Source organism: Oncorhynchus masou, chromosome 13 (genome assembly GCF_036934945.1).
Source record: "Oncorhynchus masou masou isolate Uvic2021 chromosome 13, UVic_Omas_1.1, whole genome shotgun sequence".
Classification (NCBI taxonomy): domain Eukaryota; kingdom Metazoa; phylum Chordata; class Actinopteri; order Salmoniformes; family Salmonidae; genus Oncorhynchus; species Oncorhynchus masou.
In genome coordinates this window covers 22,106,163-22,132,637 of record NC_088224.1, presented here as the reverse complement: position 1 = coordinate 22,132,637, position 26,475 = coordinate 22,106,163, and the positions used below count along the sequence as shown (strand labels likewise).

The window sequence follows — 26,475 nt, the reverse complement described above, 5'->3', positions numbered from 1 at the left end:
AATTGTTCTCATTCTCATGTTTTCTCTTCGTGTTTTTCTCTCTGTTTTTCTCTCTTTCTCCATTATTCTCTCCCTCTTGTGCTTTTTCTCTTGCTCTTTCTCTCCATCACAATGTATTTCTCTCTCTGAAAGAAAGAAATCAAAGCATAGTGCCTTTGTAGGGCATACAGTGTGTAATAGCTGACATACAGAAGTAAATCCTGGCCGCCCTTTCTGCTGTTATTTCTCTGAATAATGTCACAAGCCAGAGCCATTATGAAGTGTGTGTGTGTGTGGGGGGGGGGGGGGGGGGGGGGGGAGCTCACACACAAAGCCTCTATTTCACCGGGAAAAGAACAGTACTTTCAGTTCTACAGACATTCACTCTCTTTGTATTGTCACTTTCTATTGTCACAGAGAGGGGGGGGGGGGGTACATGCACGTAAACACAGTTTAACCCCCTTTTTTTTGGCCCAACCGTCTACAAATCTTTTGCATGAAAATGCATTGAATAGAATAGGAATGGTTACTTTCTTCTCCGTGACCGGCGATCAGAATTTACCTAACAATTATTTTTTTTACCGTGCATCAATGTTCCTCATGATGTAATAATATCATACTCTTTTGTTTTGTTGCTGCTGTTATGGAGTCGTGCTGAATGCTGTTGGATGATAGGTACTCGTTGTTTCTCTTTGTGTGTTCAAACATGAGTCACTCATGGATATATAAAGCCTCAACATAACCCTGCTCTGTTCCTGGATGAATCCAATCCAAACAACTCAGATCAGATCAGTTCTATCCTCAGAGCTTTACTGCATGGACTTGTAAATGTTGTCTTGTTGCCTAGGTAAACAAGCACAACGATTAGTCAGACAGTGTCGTCGTCTAGCAGCTTGACCTCATTTGTATTGTAATACAGTAATGGTAATAGATGATAAATAGATGGATCTGGGTCAATTTGATTTGATTTGACATTCATTGCGTGACAGAGTGTATCATTATATCATTATGTGCTACTGTAATATAAGTATTACAATCCATTCAGCTTTAGGCCAGAACATGTCGTAATGGAGCAACATAACATCCACTTTCATTCCCCTTTAAAGCTCCTTCGATACCTGATTGGCTCATGTCAGTGTGTGTGTAGGATGCCAGCTCTTGTTATCGATTGCTTGTTCTCTCTGTGATGGCTGCTTTGGAGCACTTCTCTTTGAGCCACATGGTTTTCATGGCAAGACAGGATGTGGCTCTGTTGAGAGGATGCCCTCAGACTAGTGCCAAGCTGGCAAGACTCGCACGCACACACACACACACACACACACACACACACACACACACACACACACACACACACACACACACACACACACACACACACACACACACACACACACACGCACACGCACACACACATTGACTGGTGACAGGCTGGCAGTGGTGAATGGATGTAGCGGTGAGATGTGGCTCTGTTGAGCGGATGCCCTCAGACTGGTGCCAAGCTGGCAAGGCTGACGTTTACATGCTCACACACACACACACACACACTGATTGGTGAAAGGCTGGCAGTAGTGAATGGGATGTAGGGGTGAGAACCATATTCTCATGCTGATGAACCCGGGAAAAGAGCCTCTTGTCTCAGTCTGGAACACCATGTGAGAACCTCTCTCCTCTCAGAGACTCCATGTGAGAATCTTTCTCCTCTCAGCGACACCATGTGAGAACCTCTCTCTCAGAGACACCATGTGAGAACCTCTCTCCTCTCAGGGACACCATGTGAGAACGTACAGTTATGAATATAACTACTGTTCCCTGAAGGAGGGAATATGGTATAACATACTATGGGGAGTCAACAACCAATCATATTCACCTGAAGCAAACTAAAATCACACTCAGCAGGCCAATGGATGCAGAGCCCGCCCTCAGAAGCCCCACCTTCCTGGCTATAATAACGGAGCTCGCATCCATTTCCTCAATTCAGTACCGCTCCTCAGCGAGCCCAAACGCCCTGAAGGTGTGGGGCAAAAATATGTTATACCTCATTCCTCCCTTCGGGAACAGTGGTTAAATTCATAACTGCACGTTCCCTTTCAGTCGGTCATTTGGGGACATACGATCACGCCCCAAACCGGCTCAGAAGGTACCAGACTAGGAAGCCCACGGCTGCCCAAGTTCCACCGGCTCCAAAAGGAGATTACAGAAGCCATCTTTTTCCCTAATACTTACCCGAGAAGCCTGAACTGTCAGAGCCTCATGAGGCTTGAACCGTCATAACCCCATATAGGGAACCAGAACCTGCTGCAACTTGGTTATGCTCACTGACACTCTGGTACTACAGCCAAAGTCTGGTACTACAGCCAAAGTCTGGTACTACAGCCAAAGTCTGGTACTACAGCCAAAGTCTGGTACTACAGCCAAAGTCTGTAGACCATACGAGTCCAAAAACAATGATGTCAGTGTCAGAACAGCAAGTCCAAAACAACAGAACACCTGCCGTGACTTGGTAAAGCGACGTGCTCCGCATAGCATCAACCAGAGTTTATGGACCAAGTCCGTGCGAGGTTCAAACCCACAGGGAAACAGTGGTAACCCAGACAAAATGCTGCCTAACATCAACCATAGCATCCCAAGTCCATAGACCTTACTGGTTCCAAAAATGCTCACATGAGACCTGAGGAGTCTGGAATGCCAGAATTCACACAATGAACCGCAAGTCCAAAACAACAGGGCACCTGCTGTGACTTGATAATGCGCTTCGCACACCGCCTCATTGACAAACCACGCCTCAAACACACAGGGAAACTGTTGTCGTGACGTTGTATTAGTTAATGTGACGACTGTTGCTCATCGAATGATTACAAGTTTCTATTTAACTGAATCAAGCAATTATTAACTCATTAACCTGGGACGCCATGGGAAAACGAGATTTTATTGAGTTTCTATTTCCCAAATTAACTCAAAGAATATCAGAATATTGATTTTACAACATCGGCTAATTAACCAGTTGCCTCTAACAATCTCGTTCTGATCGTCGTATAGCCTGTGAATCTGCACGGACCCGGGTCTCACTAATGAATTCGTACCACACCAATCTTAGTTGAATATTTATTTACTAAAAAGCTAAAATGATGGTAAAAGATACAAATAGACAAAACACACTATGGCATGTGTTACCCAAAATGGGAATTTCAAAAGAGAGAGAGAGAAAAAGAAGTATACATTTGTGTGAATTTGTCAGCTATGCTATTCTAACCCTAGCCTTGCCCAAACTGCCACTCTTATTGGTCAGAATATAATGATGTAATTACATGAGGACGATCTCCGAGGATTCTCTGCGTGAACCGTTCCGTTGTTCGATGATGCACTTCTCCTGCGCACCTCCCTGTTCGACCTCCCGGTGTCAGTGTCCTTTTTGGCTTAGTAGTCTGTTCCCTCACCCCTTTCTCTGGAAGGGGTCTTCTGAGGACAGACAGCTCTGTAGCTCAGAGCTCACAGCATAGGAATGAAACCCTTTAGATACCATGTTTCGATGGGAGATGGAGGCCCGCTTAGACACAGCTACTCATCCATAGCTTGGGTAGAAAAGGATTTCTTTGTACTCAAACGTGCGTTGCGTTCTGGTTTGGTTGATGTTTTCAGACCCTGCTGCAGCTGGGGTCACTTAGTACTGTCGTAAATTCTATACTCACAGGTTTTATACCCTTGGGTCAGAAGTGGGCGTAAACGCCTTTCGGGCAATTCCCTGGGCGTACCAAGTTAATGAGGCAAGGACTAGGTTTTAACTAATTTAACATTTCATCTTCCCCGAAACATTTTAGATTTGGATATTTTCCATACAACGTACAATGTATAAACATCAAACATATACTAGGAAAACCCTTCACATTACAATGTTTTCGTAATAACGTCATCTATTAACCTTTTAATAACAAAACATTTTTATATTGCATCTATTGTCATGACCACCATTGTGGCTGACGAAAACCATTGTTCCAAAGTCCCTTTAGTTCATGTTTAATGTTCTGAGACTGGTTCTCCATAGTGACAGGACAAAGGAATTTGTCTGTGGCCTGAGATTTACCAGGGGCGTGAGGGGTCATAAACCCCCCCACATCTTCAGACCCCTAGATCTCTCCTCCTCTGTTGGGGTTGAGAGATAATCTGTAGGGTTGTGGACTCCTGTAACCTGACCTGATCAGGACAGTCATGACACTGTGGTAACCCGGATAAATGCGCAACCTGCGTACTGCTTGACACAGACTCCCGGACCCAGCCACAAGAACACTATGAGCCGTACTGTGAGCAGTTACATCCAAGCGATAAAACCTCACAGAGATATGTGGGGAACCCCAACCCGCTGCAGCACAGATATCACCAATCAACATGCCCTTGTACACTGCCCAAAAAGCCACCACACCCCTAGTGTAGTGAGCATGCACACCGCTAGGCAACCCTTGTCCTTTGCTGTCATATGCCAGGGAGATAGTATTGTGGAGGCTAGGCTATCAGAAAGAAGCTGCTGAATTAGCGAAAACAGACTAAAAGCTGGTCACAAATGCGGATATCCTTGGTCCTATCCATATACGTGCATAAAGTGCACACAGGACACAGGCCAGGCAACCTCTGTTTTTCACTGGAAGCAAACACAGGTGGTGAGAAAGTGAACAGCTTGAAAGCTGTAAGACATAGGCATAACCTAGGGAGCAAACGTTACATTAGGACGTAACATCACTTTGGAGTCGCCAAGGCGCAAACTCAAAACAGGAAGGGTTTACTGACAGTGTGTGAAGATACCCAACATGCTTTGTCGACACCAAGACCATAAGCAGGCAGTCTTGTAGGAAAGGACCTTCAGGTCCACATACTCCAATGGTTCAAACGGAGGCTCACACAGAGCGTCCAGGACCAAAGCCAGGTCCCATGTCAGTGTCATAGGCTTAGACACTGGTCTGAGGCGACACACACCTACCCAGCTAGCATAGATGTTATCTGCATATGAGAGTTTTACCCTCCTGGGGTAAAACCCTCCTGGAAAGTAGATCCGCACTCGTGTTCAGAGATCTGGGAAGTGTTGTGGAAATTCATACTGAGAGAGACTTAATTTCTTCAAACAATCATCTTTATTTAATATTGATTCATTATTGCAATAATGAGACTAGTCAACTCAACACTCTTGACTGTTGGGCCGAGTAGCCTCACCTTTACAGACAGTGCAGAGTTCTATATATAGCTGACACATTCCACCCCTCCCATAAACCACCTTGGTTCATCTCCTGGTTATCTACACAGGATGTTGTTTTACCCCAAATCCAGCTTAGTTTCCCAGATGCCAGGATGATTGAGACAATAAGGGATTGTTCTAAACTCTTCCAGTCTCTCTCTATCTCGGTTACACCCACCCCATCTTGTCTATGTAATGCAGTCTTCAACTCATTTGTCAACTCAAGCCATCTCTAGTGACCATACGCCCAGATTAGCTGCAGGGAACGAGAGTGGAGACCATAAAAACACAGCAATAGTAGGACAAAAATGTCTTACTATTAGATAAATATTAATTGTTCACCATTAATATCAAATAAATCAGGTAAATACAAACCTTTTCTATAACAAAAGATACATTGTCCTGAGATACAGAAAATGCACACTGCCCAATATGAGCAGATAATGGGCCAGGTTTAGGAGGAAGAGAGATCAGCATCCCTGCCTGTTGAGGTACGCCACCACCGTCCTGTTGTCGAACCTTTCCAACACATGCTGACCCTCCAACATTACAAGGAAATGCCTCAGCGCTAGCAAACAGTCAGTATCTCTTGGTAATTGATATGCAGCGCTCTTTGGGCTTTTGACCAAATTCCTCTTTCCGAGTAGCCCACACACACTGCTGCACGCCCCAGTAAGGATGCTTCTGTTGACTCCAAGGAGTCAACCCCCTTAGGCTCAACAGGATATGGGGATACCTTGATGACAGTGGTGAGATGTGTCCAGACGTGTAGCAATCACCCAGCGCTGAAAGAGACGCATTAACAGAAGTCTCAGAGGCACTACAGCTTTCACAGAGACCATCAGACCCTATTACCGCAGGCACAAGCGAAAAAGGCATGTGACCCTCTGTTGGGACAAAAACGCATGATTCAGAACCAAGTCCGAACGAGAAGCAGAAACTGAATGCGCTGAGCTGGAGTCAAACACTTTTCTTGTGATTCACTATGAACCCCAGAGACCGAATATGGGAAACCAGCGTGGCAGTGTGGAGCTCCACCTGCTCCCTTGACTCCGCTATGACCAGCCAATTGTCCAGATAGGCCAATACTCTGATCCCATGGCACCACACTAGTGCCAAAGCTGCCTCTAGGGAGGATGTATAGCGCATGAAAATATGCATCCTTCAGATCTATGGACGTGACCCAATCGCTGGGACGCACCGACTGCAATAGCCGGCAAAGTGTGAGCATTTTGAACTTGCAACCTTGAAGTGCTTGTTTAAAGTACAGGGGATGCAACATTCCATCGCTCATGGAAACTAAGAAGTACTGGCTGTACCAACCGCGCTGTACTTCTGACATGGGGACCACTGAATTGCCTGCTTTTGAAGGAGAGATGAAAACTCCTCTCAAGACAGGCGCTAGGACCTCGGGGAGGTTGACCTAATGAGGCTACGAAAAGGAGGAGGACGCACAGCGAACTGCCGACCGCACCATCTCATCACTGCCCTCATCACCCATGGTGAAACTGGTCTCCCTACATTATGTCCTGAAGGAGCAGGGCACCACCCTGAGGACTTGGATAAAACATTTTTCTTTGTCATGCTTGTTTTCAGATCCACCAGTCTTTACAACTGTGTGTCTGAACCTGGGGAAGGGACTGTGCATTCTGGTACCCGGCCCACACTGGGTTCGGGGACCTCGGCAACCTGTAATTTGCCACTATTGACCGAGCCGCTTGGGAGCACTGTTGGCAGAGTAAATTCTTGGGGAGGAGGGCCCCCGAGCCAAACATCCTTGTTGGCGAAATTGGCTCATCCAAATACATTCACCTGTCCCTCTCAGAAATCGCGTAAACCGGCGCTGTTTATTTGGAAGCACCATCCTAGGATTACCCCCCTCATTAGCCTCTGGAGCTAAGAAACACGCCACTCGTTGGCCAAATCTTTAAACCGGGGTAAGCAACGCTTCACTGCTGAAGGGACAGGAGGTAAATACCTTCCTCCAAACCTGGAGGAACTCTGCTGCAGGGGAGAAAATGCCATCAAAGGCACATTCCCCACCAATGGTTCATTCTCCCCCTGACGAATACAAAGCTGGGGCTTCATGGAAAGTTTATCATCCCTAGAATCCATACTCTGAACTCTGCCAGATGCACCGGAATGAGCCTCAGTCAGCTGGGATGACACCCCTATCAACTCAGACCACCAATCTTCCTCACAAAGTCAGTCCAACTACAATGGAAGTTAAACCCAGCCGGAGACCATGGTCACACGAACTGATTTGAGCCAAGGCCTCCTGAGCTTGTTTCCACCCCGGGCAACAGGACAGCACCACTCGTGACTATCTTTCATTTTCATTGTGAAACCACATGCCCTTGGGTGCGGTTAGAGGTTCGAATTCAGCTGGTTAGCATTTTTTACGTACTCTTACCACTGGCCATCTTACTCAAGAAAGGAAGCATTCGCTATACAAGCAAAGCAGCTTTTATCAAATGCAAAAACCAATAGCAAGACCCAAAACTCGCAACATCTACCGGGACGAGTACTCTCTCCCCACCAACAGACACCTAAGTCGAAGCCCAATCTCGTAGCCTTCATGTGCTTGAAAAGTTGATAAATTGTGTAACACGTTCATCCTTCAGGTGAGCTGAAGAGCAAAGAGATGAGGAAATGGATGCAAACACTGGTATTATAGCCAAGAAGACGGAGCTTCGGAGAGTGCTTCAGATGAATAGGATTGGTCGTTGACTCCCCATACTATGTTATACCGAATGATTGACTGAAACGGAACCTCTCACTGAGAGAGAACCTCTAAAAAGGGACAAGCGGATGGCTTCCATTCCTCTGCAATTTAAAAAATTCCAGCTCAGCTGACGATGTCTGTCTATCTAAAGCACATTTATGGTAGGTTCTGTAGAAAACAATATGGGTCTTTTTTCAGACAGTGAAAAGAGACACTGCAAAGTTGTCATTGGTAGAGACATTTCTGTGAGCACAATTGTATCACACCCCCATTCCCGTGACAGATGAGTAGTCATTGCGGATGTGATTGCTCCTGAGTGGCTCAACTCCGTGGGCAGACACAAGGGAACCCTGTAACACACACACACACGCACACACACACTGAAGTACACACACACACACACACGCACACACACACTGAAGTACACACACACGCACACACACATTGAAGTACACACACACCCACAAACACAAACACTGCACCTCATGTGGAATGATGAGCTGCCACTAACAGACTCTGGCCCCAGTAACTCTCCAGTCATTTCATAGACCGCTGAGGCAAAGGAGGGGTGTAACAGGGGGTAGCTCTGCAACCCTCCATTGCCCAATGTGGTCTCTACCAAGCCCTTAGTTGTGTAGCCATTATTGCGATTGTAGATGTGTATTTTCTTTCATAAACCAGGAATATATATATATATATATCATTGCACTATTGCAACCTCCTCTGTGTGTTCAGGCCTATTACCAAACCTATAGTTCTGCCCCACTGCCCTGATTCCGGGAAGTGGGCTGTGTTTCTACTTGACCTCTCAACACATGTGCAGCGTGTGTGTGTGTGTGTGTGTGTGTGTGTGTGTGTGTGTGTGTGTGTGTGTGTGTGTGTGTGTGTGTGTGTGTGTGTGTGTGTGTGTGTGTGTGTGTGTGTGTGTGTGTGTGTGTGTGTGTGTGTGTGGTGTAATTCTCTGAACTAAAATTAATATGTAGGGAGATATTATTGGGAGGACCTCCACCCTCCTCCTCAATCTACCTCTCTCCTCCACCCTCCTCCTCAATCTACCTCTCTCCACCACCTCTCCTCCTCGACCCTCTACCTCTCTCCACCACCTCCCCTCTCTACTCCTCCACCCTCCTCCTCAATCTACCTCTCTCCACCACCTCTCCTCCTCGACCCTCTACCTCTCTCCACCACCTCCCCTCTCTACTCCTCCACCCTCCTCCTCAATCTACCTCTCTCCACCACCTCTCCTCCTCGACCCTCTACCTCTCTCCACCACCTCCCCTCTCTACTCCTCCACCCTCCTCCTCAATCTACCTCTCTCCACCACCTCTCCTCCTCGACCCTCTACCTCTCTCCACCACCTCCCCTCTCTACTCCTCCACCCTCCTCCTCAATCTACCTCTCTCCTCCACCTCTCCTCCTCAATCTTCCTCTCTCCACCACCTCCCCTCTCTACTCCTCCACCCTCCTCCTCAATCTACCTCTCTCCACTACCTCCCCTATCTCCTCCTCCACCCTCCTCACCCCCCCCCCTTGCATGGTTCACATCCCCTTTCTCTGGCCACCTGTGGCCCTGTAGCCCTATAGAGCATGGGAGAGGAAACTGTGGGGAGCATGGCTTTAACCACAGCCTCACTCCACCCTGCTAGACCGGGTCTACTGAGGATCATCTACATTGGGCATCTTAGAAACAGGAAGAGACCTCCCTCAGCGTGTGGTGTTGGGCGGAGTACAGAGTGAGAGGGTGAAATCTGGGTGGGAAATTTCTACCATCTCGACATGATGTTCCTTTTGGTTGAAGTAGTTGTTTCTAGATAAGATCTGTGAGTTCTAATTTTGGTTTCATAAACTCATATGGTCGTTTCTATATGAAATACAATGCATTCAATGCTTCTCCTACGTTACCAACCCCTTACAACAGTAGAATACCACATTATAGCTATAATTAAGCAATAAGGCCAGAGGGGGTGTGGTATATGACTACGGGCTGTTCTTAAGCACGACACAACGCGGAATGTCTGGATACAGTCCTTAGCCGTTGTATATTGGCCACATATCACAAACCCCCGAAGTACCTTATTGCTATTATAAACTGGTTACCAATGTAATTAGAGCAGTAAAAATACATGTTTTGTCATACCCATGGTATACGGTCTGATATACCACTACTGTCAGCCAATCAGCATTCAGGGCTCGATCAACCCAGCTTATAAAACATCTTATATTGTCATCTCTGTTTAACTTCTCGACACCCTTTTGTTTGTGGGTGTTCCACTTTAATTAGGGGTCATGAAAACAGTTGTAAACAGTAGCAGAAGTCAAACTGAGAGCTGCTGGGTGTGGCTCACTGTGGTTAACTGGTTCCCTGATTCTCTCTGTTTGTTTGTTATCTCTCCCCTGCAGGAGGAGGTATCAACAGACACACATTGGTGACACGAGCACCTGCCCTGCACTGCCCTGCCCTTACAGATGGCATCTATAGCAGCTGCACTCCTGCCATTGTCAGATCCTTTGCACTCTGTGTTAGACATTAAAGCACAGTGAGAGATGCTTTAGCCTAGTGTAGGAAAATACTGTATACAGTAAAACACAGCAGACAGGACCATATTAGTGTAGGAGAATGCTGTATAGAGTAAAACACATCAGACAGGACCAGATTAGTGGGGGCGGCAGGGTAGCCTAGTGGTTAGAGCGTTGGACTAGTAACCGGAAGGTTGCAAGTTCAAACCCCCGAGCTGACAAGGTACAAATCTGTCGTTCTGCCCCTGAACAGGCAGTTAACCCACTGTTCCTAGGCCGTCATTGAAAATAAGAATTTGTTCTTAACTGACTTGCCTAGTTAAATAAAGGTAAAATAAAAATACAATTAGTGTAGGAGAATGCCGTATAGAGTAAAACACATCAGACAGGACCAGATTAGTGTAGGAGAATGCTGTATAGAGTAAAACACATCAGACAGGACCAGATTAGTGTAGGAGAATGCTGTATAGAGTAAAACACATCAGACAGGACCAGATTAGTGTAGGAGAATGCTGTATAGAGTAAAACACATCAGACAGGACCAGATTAAAGACAGTGAGAGATGCTGTAGTGTAGGAGAATACTGTATGCAGTACAACACACCAGACCGGACCAGATTAAAGACAGTGAGAGGTAGTGTAGGAGAATACTGTATGCAGTACAACACACCAGACCGGACCAGATTAAAGACAGTGAGAGATGCTGTAGTGTAGGAGAATACTGTATGCAGTACAACACACCAGACCGGACCAGATTAAAGACAGTGAGAGATGCTGTAGTGTAGGAGAATACTGTATGCAGTACAACACACCAGACCGGACCAGATTAAAGACAGTGAGAGATGCTGTAGTGTAGGAGAATACTGTATGCAGTACAACACACCAGACCGGACCAGATTAAAGACAGTGAGAGATGCTGTAGTGTAGGAGAATACTGTATGCAGTACAACACACCAGACCGGACCAGATTAAAGACAGTGAGAGATGCTGTAGTGTAGGAGAATACTCTATGCAGTACAACACACCAGACCGGACCAGATTAAAGACAGTGAGAGATGCTGTAGTGTAGGAGAATACTGTATGCAGTACAACACACCAGACCGGACCAGATTAAAGACAGTGAGAGATGCTGTAGTGTAGGAGAATACTGTATGCAGTACAACACACCAGACCGGACCAGATTAAAGACAGTGAGAGGTAGTGTAGGAGAATACTGTATGCAGTACAACACACCAGACCGGACCAGATTAAAGACAGTGAGAGGTAGTGTAGGAGAATACTGTATGCAGTACAACACACCAGACCGGACCAGATTAAAGACAGTGAGAGATGCTGTAGTGTAGGAGAATACTGTATGCAGTACAACACACCAGACCGGACCAGATTAAAGACAGTGAGAGATGCTGTAGTGTAGGAGAATACTGTATGCAGTACAACACACCAGACCGGACCAGATTAAAGACAGTGAGAGATGCTGTAGTGTAGGAGAATACTGTATGCAGTACAACACACCAGACCGGACCAGATTAAAGACAGTGAGAGATGCTGTAGTGTAGGAGAATACTGTATGCAGTACAACACACCAGACCGGACCAGATTAAAGACAGTGAGAGATGCTGTAGTGTAGGAGAATACTGTATGCAGTACAACACACCAGACCGGACCAGATTAAAGACAGTGAGAGATGCTGTAGTGTAGGAGAATACTCTATGCAGTAAAACACACCAGACCGGACCAGATTAAAGACAGTGAGAGATGCTGTAGTGTAGGAGAATACTGTATGCAGTACAACACACCAGACCGGACCAGATTAAAGACAGTGAGAGGTAGTGTAGGAGAATACTGTATGCAGTAAAACACACCAGACCGGACCAGATTAAAGACAGTGAGAGATGCTGTAGTGTAGGAGAATACTCTATGCAGTACAACACACCAGACCGGACCAGATTAAAGACAGTGAGAGATGCTGTAGTGTAGGAGAATACTCTATGCAGTAAAACACACCAGACCGGACCAGATTAAAGACAGTGAGAGGTAGTGTAGGAGAATACTGTATGCAGTACAACACACCAGACCGGACCAGATTAAAGACAGTGAGAGATGCTGTAGTGTAGGAGAATACTGTATGCAGTACAACACACCAGACCGGACCAGATTAAAGACAGTGAGAGGTAGTGTAGGAGAATACTGTATGCAGTAAAACACACCAGACCGGACCAGATTAAAGACAGTGAGAGATGCTGTAGTGTAGGAGAATACTCTATGCAGTAAAACACACCAGACCGGACCAGATTAAAGACAGTGAGAGATGCTGTAGTGTAGGAGAATACTGTATGCAGTACAACACACCAGACCGGACCAGATTAAAGACAGTGAGAGATGCTGTAGTGTAGGAGAATACTGTATGCAGTAAAACACACCAGACCGGACCAGATTAAAGACAGTGAGAGGTAGTGTAGGAGAATACTGTATGCAGTACAACACACCAGACCGGACCAGATTAAAGACAGTGAGAGATGCTGTAGTGTAGGAGAATACTGTATGCAGTAAAACACACCAGACCGGACCAGATTAAAGACAGTGAGAGATGCTGTAGTGTAGGAGAATACTGTATGCAGTAAAACACACCAGACCGGACCAGATTAAAGACAGTGAGAGATGCTGTAGTGTAGGAGAATACTGTATGCAGTAAAACACACCAGACCGGACCAGATTAAAGACAGTGAGAGATGCTGTAGTGTAGGAGAATACTGTATGCAGTGAACACACGGTGCTGATGTGTTTGGATTATATGGGGGCGGGGGCCCTCTCGGATTGCAGCTGCAGAGAGATGAGGGGGTGGGGTGGGGGTAGACCTATAGCAGCATGGGAAATACTTTACCAGACCCCATAAAGCCTGGATGAATCAGATTCAACCCCCTCCCCAACTTGCCACTACCCACCAATCCTACGCTGGATCTGCTTTTCCACTTTACCACGCAATGCCCTTATTATCGTTGTCGTGGCAACCTGGCAACCACTTCTCAATTATCTGTCATTGTCCTGCTGATAGAAAAAGAGAGAGAGAGAGAGGCTTGGTGTGTTGATAGAGCGGGCAGGATTGAGGGATGAGAGGAGACGGGTAGGTGGGATAGGTTCAACTGCAGATGTAGGATCTTGATTTGATTATACTGTTGCAGAACTTTCAAACCTGTATTGTATTTGAGGTTTAAAAAGGCTTCTGAAGTTTGCAATTTCCACTTTGACATTTCAGACTTGATCTTTCCTCGTGAAATGTTTTATCAAACCTTACAAAATGTTTCATTCATTATAATCCACATAATATTTCACATTTGCTGTTGCTGCAGAATTATTAAATGAAGATCCTACATCTGCAGGTTTAACCCAGGAGGCAATGTTGCCAGTCTCTGTCTGCCAGTGCCCTCTCTCTTCACGTTCACCTTTCATGGTTAGCATGTTTCTCCAGGGTGGAAAGGAAAGCAGTTGAGATGGATGAAGGATCTGTGCAATAAAGTTGTTATATTTGCACTCTGCTCAAGCTTTCTCATTTCACTTTCCGTCCTCTTGATATCTCAATGTGGCACGTTCCTGCGATGAATACAGTGTTGCACATTCTTGCACAATGTTGTTTTAGGGCCTAGATCTCATAAAGAGAGAGAGAGCTAACCATCAGTGATCTGAATTAGCTTTCCTGGTGCTAGCGCCTGCCCTTGCTAATAAGCTGCATTTCAACACACAGTGACAGGCGACACACTGAACCTTATTGTCACATTGTTAAGGACATATTGCAGAATGCAGGATGCTGAGAAGTCCTATTCAGCAGTCTGAATTACTAATCATTTGTGTCTTTTTAATATGGCACTGAGAGCCATTGTTTAACCCATTCAAAAAAGATCCATTGTACAGCAGAGCGGGTCCCGGTCCGGGGATGATTGTTCACTGCAATTGTGCCTCCGCGTTTGCCGGTTTATACTACTGTGTGTGGTGTGTGTGTGTTTGAGAGTGTGAGTGCATACGAGCATGTGCGTTTGTGTTTCTGGAGGCGGGGGTTTTCTCTGGGCTGTTGAAGACAATGTATCCAGTCATTGACATTCACAGGCAGAGCAGATACAGGAAAAACCAACATTACTCTAGTTTGTATTTACTGAAGCCTACAGCTAACTACAGCCTCTATCTGAAACAAGCTAATTGTTACTGTAAAATACATGACAACTGCTTATTTTCAAAGGCCTCGATCTACACTATGGTACAGTACACAGTAAGGTTATCTCTGTCTGCTCATGATGATACACTTCTACCCCTGAGTCTGTAATATATGTCATCATTTGCACAGAAATCATAAATCATTATACAGGGACAAAATACAGTGTGTGTGATATTACAGTGAACAGATGGGGGTGGGATGGTTAGGGAAGGCTTATTTATGAGAGAGAGTGTGTGTGTGTGCGTGCTTGTGTGTGTTGTCTGTGTGACTAATGGGTCTCATAATCATCACGTCTGAGGCTCAGGGATAAGGGGAGAGCTGTAACGTTGTCTTCATGTTGTCTCCATGTTGTCTCCATGGTGTCTGAATCACCACCACCAATGGCTTCCATTTCATCACCCTCCCTTTCAGTCACTCCTAGGCACTCTTGGTAGAGTTGCTAAACATTTACAAATATAGTCGTGTAAATTCAAAATCACACCAAGACCCACTTATTTTTGTTAGTTGTTTTGGATAAATCTGAGATATGAACCTGAGGCAACTGTCTCTGCGGCTTAGCCATCAGAGTGCAGACTAGTATGTGTAGTCCTATTTCCTTCTCTCTCGATCTCTCTCGTTCTCTCTCACTCTCTGGTCAGTCCCCTTGGAGCTGTTCTGTGCTGACTGGCCCTGCAGTAAACAGTGTGGTAAACAGTTGTAATCTAATAGACTGGTTCTTCAGGCTGCTGCATCACAGCTCCTGTTTCCTCCTGCTTCTTTATGAGTCATGGCCGCAGGGCAGTCAGAGATCACCTGCTGCATCGCAGCTCCTGTTTCCTCCTGCTCACCTGCTTTATGAGTCTTTATGATGGCCGCAGGGCAGTCAGAGATCACCTGCTGCATCGCAGCTCCTGTTTCCTCCTGCTTCTTTATGAGTCATGGCCGCAGGGCAGTCAGAGATCACCTGCTGCATCGCAGCTCCTGTTTCCTCCTGCTTCTTTATGAGTCATGGCAGCAGGGCAGTCAGAGATCACCTGCTGCATCGCAGCTCCTGTTTCCTCCTGCTTCTTTATGAGTCATGGCCGCAGGGCAAGCAGAGATCACATGTAGCGCCTATGTCCTGTTCATATCCTGTCGCTCAGGCCAGACCAAGGGGCCAGTCCCCTACTGATACGAAACTGCACACAGATTTCAACATACACACGTACACACGCACACACCCACACACTCTCTCTCTTTTTATCTCTCTCCCTCTCTTTCTCTCCCTCTCTCATTACCCCTCTCTCCCTCTCAATCCACCTCGCTCTCTCCACACTCTCATCATCCATGGTTTGACAAGTCAATCCTATGACTCTTGCCAAATTAGTGCAATTATTTGGTGCATCTATTTCTGGTCTCTTATTTGGAACGTGTTTTACTTCCTACTATGGTAGCTGTTATAATAGCTTTTCTATGTGCTCCGCTTGTCTGGACTGGCCTCTCTGATAATGAGTTTGTTGTCAGATCTGCTCCCTCTGATAATGAGTTTGTCGTCAGGTCTGTTCTTTCTCTGATAATGAGTTTGTTGTCAGGTCTGTTCCCTCTCTGATAATGAGTTTGTCGTCAGGTCTGTTCTCTCTCTGATAATGAGTTTGTTGTCAGGTCTGTTCTCTCTCTGATAATGAGTTTGTCGTCAGGTCTGTTCTCTCTCTGATAATGAGTTTGTTGTCAGGTCTGTTCCCTCTCTGATAATGAGTTTGTCGTCAGGTCTGTTCTCTCTGATAATGAGTTTGTTGTCAGGTCTGTTCTCTCTCTGATAATGAGTTTGTTGTCAGGTCTGTTCTCTCTCTCTAATAATGAGCTTGTTGTCAGGTCTGTTCTCTCTCTGTTAATTAGTTTGTCATCAGGTCTGTTCTCCCTCTGATAATGAGTTTGTTGTCAGGTCTGTTCCCTCTCTGATAATGCGTTTATTGTCAGGTCTGTTCTCTCTCTGATAATGAGTTTGTTGTCAGGTCTGTTCTCTCTCTGATAATGAGTTTGTTGTCAGGTCTGTTCTCTCTCTGATAATGAGTTTGTTGTCAGGTCTGTTCTCTCTCTGATAATGAGTTTGTCGTCAGGTCTGATAATGAGTTTGTCGTAGGTCAGCTCCCTCTGATAATGAGTTTGTTGTCAGGTCTGTTCTCTCTCTCTGATAATGAGTTTGTTGTCAGGTCTGTTCTCTCTCTGATAATAAGTTTGTTGTCAGGTCTGTTCTCTCTCTGATAATGAGTTTGTTGTCAGGTCTGTTCTCTCTCTGATAATGAGTTTGTTGTCAGGTCTGTTCTCTCTCTGATAATGAGTTTGTTGTCAGGTCTGTTCTCTCTCTGATAATGAGTTTGTTGTCAGGTCTGTTCTATCTCTGATAATGAGTTTGTTGTCAGGTCTGTTCTCTCTCTGATAATGAGTTTGTCGTCAGGTCTGTTCTCTCTCTGATAATGAGTTTGTTGTCAGGTCTGTTCTCTCTCTGATAATGAGTTTGTTGTCAGGTCTGTTCTCTCTCTGATAATGAGTTTGTTGTCAGGTCTGTTCTCTCTCTGATAATGAGTTTGTCGTCAGGTCTGCTCTCTGATAATGAGTTTGTTGTCAGGTCTGTTCTCTCTCTGATAATGAGTTTGTTGTCAGGTCTGTTCTCTCTCTGATAATGAGTTTGTCGTCAGGTCTGTTCTCTCTCTGATAATGAGTTTGTCGTCAGGTCTGTTCTCTCTCTGATAATGAGTTTGTCGTCAGGTCTGTTCTCTCTCTGATAATGAGTTTGTTGTCAGGTCTGTTCTCTGATAATGAGTTTCTCTGATAATGAGTTTGTTGTCAGGTCTGTTCTCTCTCTGATAATGAGTTTGTCGTCAGGTCTGTTCTCTCTCTGATAATGAGTTTGTTGTCAGGTCTGTTCTCTCTCTGATAATGAGTTTGTTGTCAGGTCTGTTCTCTCTCTGATAATGAGTTTGTTGTCAGGTCTGTTCTCTCTTTGATAATGAGTTTGTTGTCAGGTCTGTTCTCTCTCTGATAATAAGTTTGTTGTCACGTCTGTTCTCTCTCTGATAATGAGTCTGTCGTCAGGTCTGTTCCCTCTCTGATAATGAGTTTGTCGTCAGGTCTGTTCCCTCTCTGATAATGAGTTTGTCGTCAGGTCTGCTCCCTCTGAAAATGAGTTTGTCGTCAGGTCTGTTCTCTCTCTGATAATGAGTTTGTTTTCAGGTCTGTTCTCTCTCTGATAATGAGTTTGTTGTCAGGTCTGTTCTCTCTCTGATAATGAGTTTGTCGTCAGGTCTGCTCCCTCTGATAATGAGTTTGTTGTCAGGTCTGTTCTCTCTCTGATAATGAGTTTGTTTTCAGGTCTGTTCTCTCTCTGATAATAAGTTTGTCGTCAGGTCTGTTCTCTCTCTGATAATGAGTTTGTCGTCAGGTCTGTTCTCTCTCTGATAATGAGTTTGTTGTCAGGTCTGCTCCCTCTCTGATAATGAGTTTGTGATCAGGTCTGCTCCCTCTGATAATGAGTTTGTTGTCAGGTCTGTTCTCTCTCTGATAATGAGTTTGTCGTCAGGTCTGTTCCCTCTCTGATAATGAGTTTGTCGTCAGGTCTGCTCCCTCTGATAATGAGTTTGTTGTCAGGTCTGTTCTCTCTCTGATAATGAGTTTGTTGTCAAGTCTGTTCTCTCTATGATAATGAGTTTGTCGTCAGGTCTGTTCCCTCTCTGATAATGAGTTTGTCGTCAGGTCTGCTCCCTCTGATAATGAGTTTGTTGTCAGGTCTGTTCTCTCTCTCTAATAATGAGCTTGTTGTCAGGTCTGTTCTCTCTCTGATAATGAGTTTGTCGTCAGGTCTGTTCTCTCTCTGTTAATGAGTTTGTCGTCAGGTCTGTTCCCTCTCTGATAATGAGTTTGTCGTCAAGTACATACCAGGGGGATTCAAAGGGAGCTGCACACAACTCCGCTTAGATTAGAGTTTGTGAGCTTAAAGGTACAGCACAACTCCGCCGAGATTAGAGTTGGAGAGCCTAATTTTTTTTTTTAAATTAATAATATTTTTTTGGTTCTTTCACCCCTTTTCCTCCCCAATTGGTAGTTACAGTCTTGTCCCATCGCTGCATTTCCCCTAAAGACTCTGGAGATGCGAAGGTTGAGAGCCATGCATCCTCCGAAACATGACCCTGCCAAGCCGCACTGCTTCTTGACACACTGCTCGCTTAACCCAGAAGACAGTCACACCAATGTGTCGGAGAAAACACCATCCAGCTGGCGACCGAAGTCAGCTTGCAGGCACCCAGCCCACCACAAGGAGTTGCTAGAGCGCAATGGGACAAGGAAATCCAGGCCGGACAAACCCTCCCCTAACCCGCATGATACTGGGCCTATTGTACGCCACCTCATGGGTCTCCCGGTCACGGCCGGCTATGACACAGCCTGGGATCGAATCTACGTCTCTAGTGATGCCTCAAGTACTGTGATGCAGTGCCTTTGACTAATGCACCATTTGGGAGACCCTGGAGAGTGTAAAGTTGCAGCAAAACTCCTCCTAGATTAGAGTTGGAGTTGGAGAGCATACGCCCCCTTGTTTTTACACTGCTGCACTCGCTGTTTATTATCTATGCAAAGTCCCTTTACCCCTACCAACATGTACATACAGTGGATTCGGGAGGTATTCAGACCCCCTTTTGTAAAAAATGTATTCAAACTAAAAAACGGAAATAACTTATTTACATAAGTATTCAGACCCTTTGCTATGAGAATCGAAATTGAGCTCAGGTGCATCCTGTTTCCATTGATCATACATGAGATGTTTCTACAAATTGGTTGGAGTCCACCTGTGTTATATTCAATTGACTGGACATGATTTGGACAGGCACACACCTGTCTATATAAGGTCCCACAGTTGACTGTGCATGTCAGAGAAAAAACCAAGCCATGAGGTCGAAGGAATTGTAGAGCTCCGAGACAGGATTGTGTCGAGGCACAGATCTGGGGAAGGGTACCAAAAATTGTCTGCAGCATTGAAGGTCCCCAAGAACACAGTGGCTTCCATCATTCTTGAATGGAAGAAGTTTGGAACCACCAACTCTTCCGAGAGCTGGCCACCCAGCCAAACAAAGCAATGGGGGGAGAAGGGCCTTGTTCAGGGAGGTGACCAAGAACCTGATGGTCACTCTGACAGAGCTCCAGAGTTCCTCTCTGGAGATGGGAGAACTTTCCAGAAGGACAACCATCTCTGCAGCACTACACCAATCAGGCTTTTATGGTAATGGCCAGACGGAAGCCTCTCACCTCAGTAAAATGCACATGACAGCCTGCTTGTAGTTTGCCAAAAGGCACCTAAAGGACAATATTCTCTGGTCTGATGAAACCAAGATTGAACTCTCTGGCCTGAAGTTTCACCTTCCAACAGGACAACGACCATAAGCACACAGCCAAGACAATGCAGGAGTGGCTTCGGGACAAGTCTCTGAATGTCCTTGAGTGGCCTAGGCAGAGCCCGGACTTGAACCCGATCTAACATCACTGGAGAGACCTGAAAATAGCTGTGCAGCGAAGCTTCCCATCCAACCTGACAGAGCTTGAGAGGATCTGCAGAGATGAATGGGAGAAACTCCCCAAAGGTGTGCTAAACTTGTAGTGTCAACCCAAGAAAACTTGGGGCTGTAATCGCTGCCAAAGGTGCTTCAACAAAGTATTGAGTAAAGGGTCTGAGTACTTATGTAAATGTGATATAATAATTTTTCTAAAAAAAAATAATCTAAAAAATCTAAAATATGTTTTTTGCTTTGTTATTATGGGGTATTGTGTGTAGATTGAAGAGGGGGGGAAATGATTTAATACATTTTTGAATAAGGCTATAACGTTCCAAAATGTGGAAAAAGTCAAGGGGTCTGAAGAAGAACAGGAAGAGGAGTATGAGGAAGAAACTGTGTGCTCGTGTTTAACCCATTCCCTTATGGAGAGGAGGGACACAAGTACAGTATATGCCTCCCAAGCAGGAAGCAGCCATTCCAAGGAAATCAAACTGGAATAGTGGACAGGAAGCAATCATTCCAACAGGAATGTAAAAAGTAAAAACCCAGCACACACAATAATGTACCAACAATACTAGTTTATGGACACTGTGTGGGTCTACTAATTTTACTTCTTGACCCTGAGTTTGAGAATGTTAAAGTAGACTTTTTACGTAGGTCTCTGTTTAGGCCTAGATCTGTGTCGCTGCTGCAGTGCATACTGTACGACCTTAGGTAATCACAGCACAGTATCTGTTGATTTGAATATGCATGTTGGAAGTATAATAACATTGCCAGCAGCCACGCCGCCCGCCCACATCTCTGTGGCCCCTTTAGATGCTGAGGGCCAAGTGAAGAAGTAGAGTTAGCAATCCCATGATCACCTCCGGTGAGCCGTGAGGCAACGGCAAGCCGAGACAGACACACACGCACGCACACCTCTGAGTCTGTAATGTACACATACACACGTACGCACACGCAAACGCACACACTAGAGGCAGAGGGACCTAGCACCTCATGTCCCCACTGTCCCAAAATAAAGCAGCTAATTATGCCAGCTAATCAGCAGCCACTTGGGCTGACTCACTGAACAGTGCTCCTGCATGTTCAGTGCTCCACACACACACACACACACACACACACACACACACACACACACACACACACACACACACACACACACACACACACACACACACACACACACACACACACACACACACACACACACACACACACACACACACACACACACACACACACACACACCACACAAGTGTACTTGAACTCCAACACTCTCTCTCTCGGTTTCACAAAGGAAATTATGAAATCATTTGTGTTGATGAAACTTGGTTGTGGTAGTCGTGAGGGCTTCCCACACACACTCTCTCACACACTCCCCTCCGTCTGTCAGTCTCCACACACACTCCTGTCCATCCATCCCCACACATACACTCGCCCTGGTGCAGTGTGTGAGTGATCAGTCAGAAGAAGAGCAGCTCATAGTCATTGTCTGCCTGCCTGGCTTCTCTGCTCAGGCTGGATCTGATTCCTGACAGGGAGCGGCCAGCCATCGCCTGGAGCAGGAAGAAGAGGCCACACAACGCTGATTCAATTTTACACTGGAGTCACCCAGAAACAAACCAACCGATCCTTAACCACCCAGAGAAGAAAAATAGAAGGGAAAAAAAGACGAGGGGAAAAGAAGTGATGGCTTTTGCCAACATTGGAGAGGACCAGGATGACCTAAATGAAGTGATGCGTGAGGAGATGGAGGACGTCTTCATCTATGATGGTAGGAGGGATGGTTAGAGGGTTGGGTGGGTGGATGGGTGGATGGATGGTTGGATGGGTAGGTGGATGGATGGATGGATGGTTAGAGGGATGGGTGGGTGGGTGAATGGGTGGGTGGGTTGTGCTACATGGGGTCAAGAGGGTGGGGGAGGCACCATGAAGGAAACAGGTGGAGGGGCATTGGGGCCATGGCTGGGTGGGCACTGTACCTTCTAAGATGGTAGGATGGATGGGTGCTCCTGGTGCTTCATGGGGTCAACACACTGGACTGTAAGGGGTTGAGACTGGCACCATGAAGGGGACAGACGGAGGGGCATTGGGGCCATGGCTGGGTGGGCAGGACACACACTGATATGGACGTGGTGACTGACACTAAAGATCTGTGTAGTGTGGAAAAAATAGGTTCAGTTCAGTGTGTCTTTGGGCTGAGGTGACTGTGACAACGTTTTGTTGGATGGTTTCATGCATGATCATATTGACCAGTGAATAACCAGTAAATGAGAAGTACATTTTTTTAAGGTTACATAGAGGTTAAAATGTATTGGTTTGCATAATTCCCTTTCTGCAGCGTCTCTATGCTGCTTGTTTTTCTAGTAGGCAGCAGAGAGAGCCTCAGTCTGCTTGTTTTTCTAGTAGGCAGCAGAGAGAGCCTCAGTCTGCTTGTTTTTCTAGTAGGCAGCAGAGAGAGCCTCAGTCTGCTTGTTTTTTTTTCTAGTAGGCAGCAGAGAGAGCCTCAGTCTGCTTGTTTTTCTAGTAGGCAGCAGAGAGAGCCTCAGTCTGCTTGTTTTTCTAGTAGGCAGCAGAGAGAGCCTCAGTCTGCTTGTTTTTCTAGTAGGCAGCAGAGAGAGCCTCAGAGTCTTGTGTGGGTGTTCTTGTATAACTCGCATATGTTTAATCCAAACATTATGTACCACAAGAGAGTATTTTAACTGGTAATTTATTTTACTGTCTTGTTTTTATAAAAACCCAATATAATCACAACATGCATAGAATTTGACTTTCCACTATGATGGTAGGAGAATTGAATTATAAAGTGAATGGGTTTTTTGGACAGTCGTCCAGGGAGATTAAAACAACTGTACTGACAGCTGATGAAATTATTTTCTCTTGCTTAAGTCTTCCATCCATTTTATAGGATCCATAAAACTTCAGCTTTCGAAAACTCATATGCAAACTAGTTTACCACTACAATGTTTATTATGGTAATATATAAAAAGGACATTATAATAGTATTTTTAGAAGCATACATAGAATCCATTATAAACAATATGCAGGGTACTCGTGGATTCATATTGTGCATTATGTCAGTTCTTTCATGTATGATAATATCTAGGTTGGTTGAACCACTTTACATGAAATGAAACGAGTCAATGGTAATTTACCTTCTTTCCTTGTGAGCAGAAACACACACACGCACGCACACACACACGCGCAAACACGCACACACACACACACACGCATTCAGGAGGTAGACTCAGAGTAGACTCTTCCACATTTCACTCTGCAACAGAGCGTCCAATCAGACAGATGCATTTATTCTTGGCTCTCCTCTATTGAAGGTTTCAGTATAGATTGCTTACCGTTTCAATTTAATTGGCTCTTTGGATTTAGGCTCAGAGCTATCCAGTATATGTGGTAGTATTTTTAATGTGAATAATATTCAAAGATTTTATTAACTTTGCTCTAAATGCAAATTGTATGTGAAAGACTATATTCACTACATGAATGACCATCTTGTCTCCAGGTAGCCTAGTGGGGCGGCAGGTAGCCGCGGTTAGAGCGTTGGGCCAGTAACCGAAAGCTTGATATATCAAATCCCTAGCTGACAAGGTATAAATCTGTCATTCTGCTCCTGAGCAAGGCAGTTAACCCACTGTTCCCCGGGTGCCGAAGAAGTGGATGTCGATTAAGGCAGCCCCCCACACCTCTCTGATTCAGTTGAATGCATTCAGTTAGGTATACCCTTTCCCATTCTGTAATGATACAGTTACTTCCAGGGGTAATGACCATCGTGTTCCCACCATAATGCAACAGTATGCTTACTACCAGAGGTATTGTCCTGTTCTGTCTTATGGGAGAGGGAGAAGGATGGTGAGAGGGAGAGGACAGGGGAGCCTTACAATACAGGAGTGCTCTTACCCCTCTGTGTAAACAAATAATGGATTTATTTGACTCGTCATGCCTAGGCTGCCATAGAGTAAATGATGGATTTATTTGACTCGTCATGCCTAGGCTGCCATAGAGTAAATGATGGATTTATTTGACTCGTCATGCCTAGGCTGCCGTAGAGTAAATTATGGATTTATTTGACTCGTCATGCCTAGGCTGCCGTAGAGTAAATGATGGATTTATTTGACTCGTCATGCCTAGGCTGCCATAGAGTAAATGATGACTAAGGCGGTACTTTTCCCTGCAGTGGTGAGTGTGGCAGCAGAACTGTCAGAGTTCTGTACTACTATAGAGGGATAAATAATGAACAGTGGCTCAGAGCTCCCTCTCTCTTTCACTTCTCACTTTCTCTTTCTTTCTTTCTTTCTTTCTTTCTTTCTTTCTCTCACTCACAGTTTCTCTTGAATTAAAACCCCCTGAACAAACCTGAAAGATGTGCTCCTAAATCAATATTCTATTTCATCAGAGATACAACACAGCTTAACTTTTGAATACAGTTTAACTTTACAATACAGCTAAACTTTACAATACTGCTTACAACACAGCTCAACTTTACAATACAGCTTACAACACAGCTCAACTTAACGTTGTAAGGTGGGTAGGCATCTTTATAAGGCACATAATTGTTGTTATTATTATTATCTTTTCATTTGTACCTAATTTAATCAAAAGAAATGTGTGGACAGGGTCCAGTTTGTATGTGTGTGTGTGTTAGTGTTCCTATGGTGTGTGTGCATGTGGGTGTGTAACTGGGGCGGCAGTTACACACTGGTTAGAGCGTTGGACTAGTAACCGGAAGGTTGAAAGTTCAAACCCCCGAGCTGACAAGGTACAAATCTGTTGTTCTGCACCTGAACAGGCAGTAAACACACTGTTCCTATGCCGTCATTGAAAATAAGAGTTTGTTCTTAACTGACTTGCCTAGTTAAATAAAGGTCAAATAAATAAAAACTGTGTGGTAAGGGGCCAATTAATCAGTGGTAGCTGTCACCATGAGGAAGACTTATGTAAAGTGCCTTCGGAAAGTATTCATACCCCTTGACTTATTCCACATTTCGTTGTGTTACAGTCTGAATTCTAAACAATTCTCACCCATCTACAAACAATACCCCATAATGACAACGTTAAAAACCTGTTTTAGAAATGTTTGCAAATGTATTGAAAATAATATACAGAAATATCTCATTGACAGTTAAACTTGGAAGTTTACATACACTTAAGTTTGGAGTCAATAAAACTCATTTTCAACCACTCCACAAATTTCTTGTTAACAAACTATAGTTGTGGCAAATCGGTTAGGACATCTACTTTGTGCATGACACAAGTCATTTTTCCAACAATTGTTTACAGACAGATTATTTCACTTATAATTCACTGGATCACAATTCCAGTAGGTCAGACGTTTACATACACTAAGTTGACTGTGCCTTTAGACAGCTTGGAAATTTCCAAACGCCTGAAGGTGCCACGTTCATCTGTACAAACAATAGTACGCAAGTATAAACACCATGGGACCATGCAGCCGTCATACCGCTCAGGAAGGAGATGCGTTCTGTCCCCTAGAGATGAACCTACTTTGGTGCGAAAGGAGCAAATCAAGCCCAGAACAACAGCAAAGGACCTTGTGAAGATGCTGGAGGAAACAGGTACAAAAGTATCTATGTCCACAGTAAAACGAGTCCTATATCGACATAATCTGAAAGGCCGCTCAGCAAGGAAGAAGCCACTGCTCCAAAACCGCCATAAAAAAAGCCAGACTACGGTTTGCAACTGCACATGGGGACAAAGATCGTACTTTTTGGAGAAATGTCCTCTCGTCTGATGAAACAAAAATAGAACTGTTTAGCCATAATGACCATCGTTATGTTTGGAGGAAAAGGGGGGATGCCTGCAAGCCGAGGAACACCATCCCAACCGTGAATCACGGTGGTGGCAGCATCATGTTGTGGGGGTGCTTTGCTGCAGGAGGGACTGGTGCACTTCACAAAATAGATGACATCATGAGGCAGGATAATTATGTGGGTATATTGAAGCAACATCTCAAGACATCAGTCAGGAAGTTAAAGCTTGGTAACAAATGGGTCTTCCAAATGGACAATGACCCAAAGCATACTTCCAAAGTTGTGTCGAAATGGCTTAAGGACAACAAAGTCAAGGTATTGTCTAAGCCCTGATCTCAATCTGGGCTTTATAGGAGAGTGGTCCAGATGGAAGCCACTCTGGAGAAAAAGTCCCATGCCAGCATGCCAGGAGTTTGCAAAAAGGCATGTGAAAGACTCTGAGAGCATAAGGCAAAATATTCTGTGGTCTGATGAGACAAAAACTGAACTCTTTGGCCTGAATGTAAAGCGATATGTCTTGAGAAAACCAGACACAGCTCATCACCTGTCTAA

At 45.0% G+C, this 26,475-nt stretch overlaps 1 protein-coding gene across 2 annotated transcripts in view; it reads left to right on the top strand.

Annotated features, from left to right (window-relative positions):
* Positions 1 to 21,498: 21,498 nt before the first annotated feature.
* Positions 21,499 to 26,475, top strand: part of LOC135551899 (rho family-interacting cell polarization regulator 2-like) — an 87,275-nt gene continuing 82,298 nt past the window's right edge. For both annotated transcript variants that reach the window (XM_064983177.1, XM_064983176.1), the window contains exon 1: positions 21,499 to 21,914. In XM_064983177.1, coding sequence (XP_064839249.1) covers positions 21,830 to 21,914 — 85 coding nt within the window. In that variant the 5' untranslated portion in view covers positions 21,499 to 21,829. The remainder of the gene's footprint in view (positions 21,915 to 26,475) is intronic.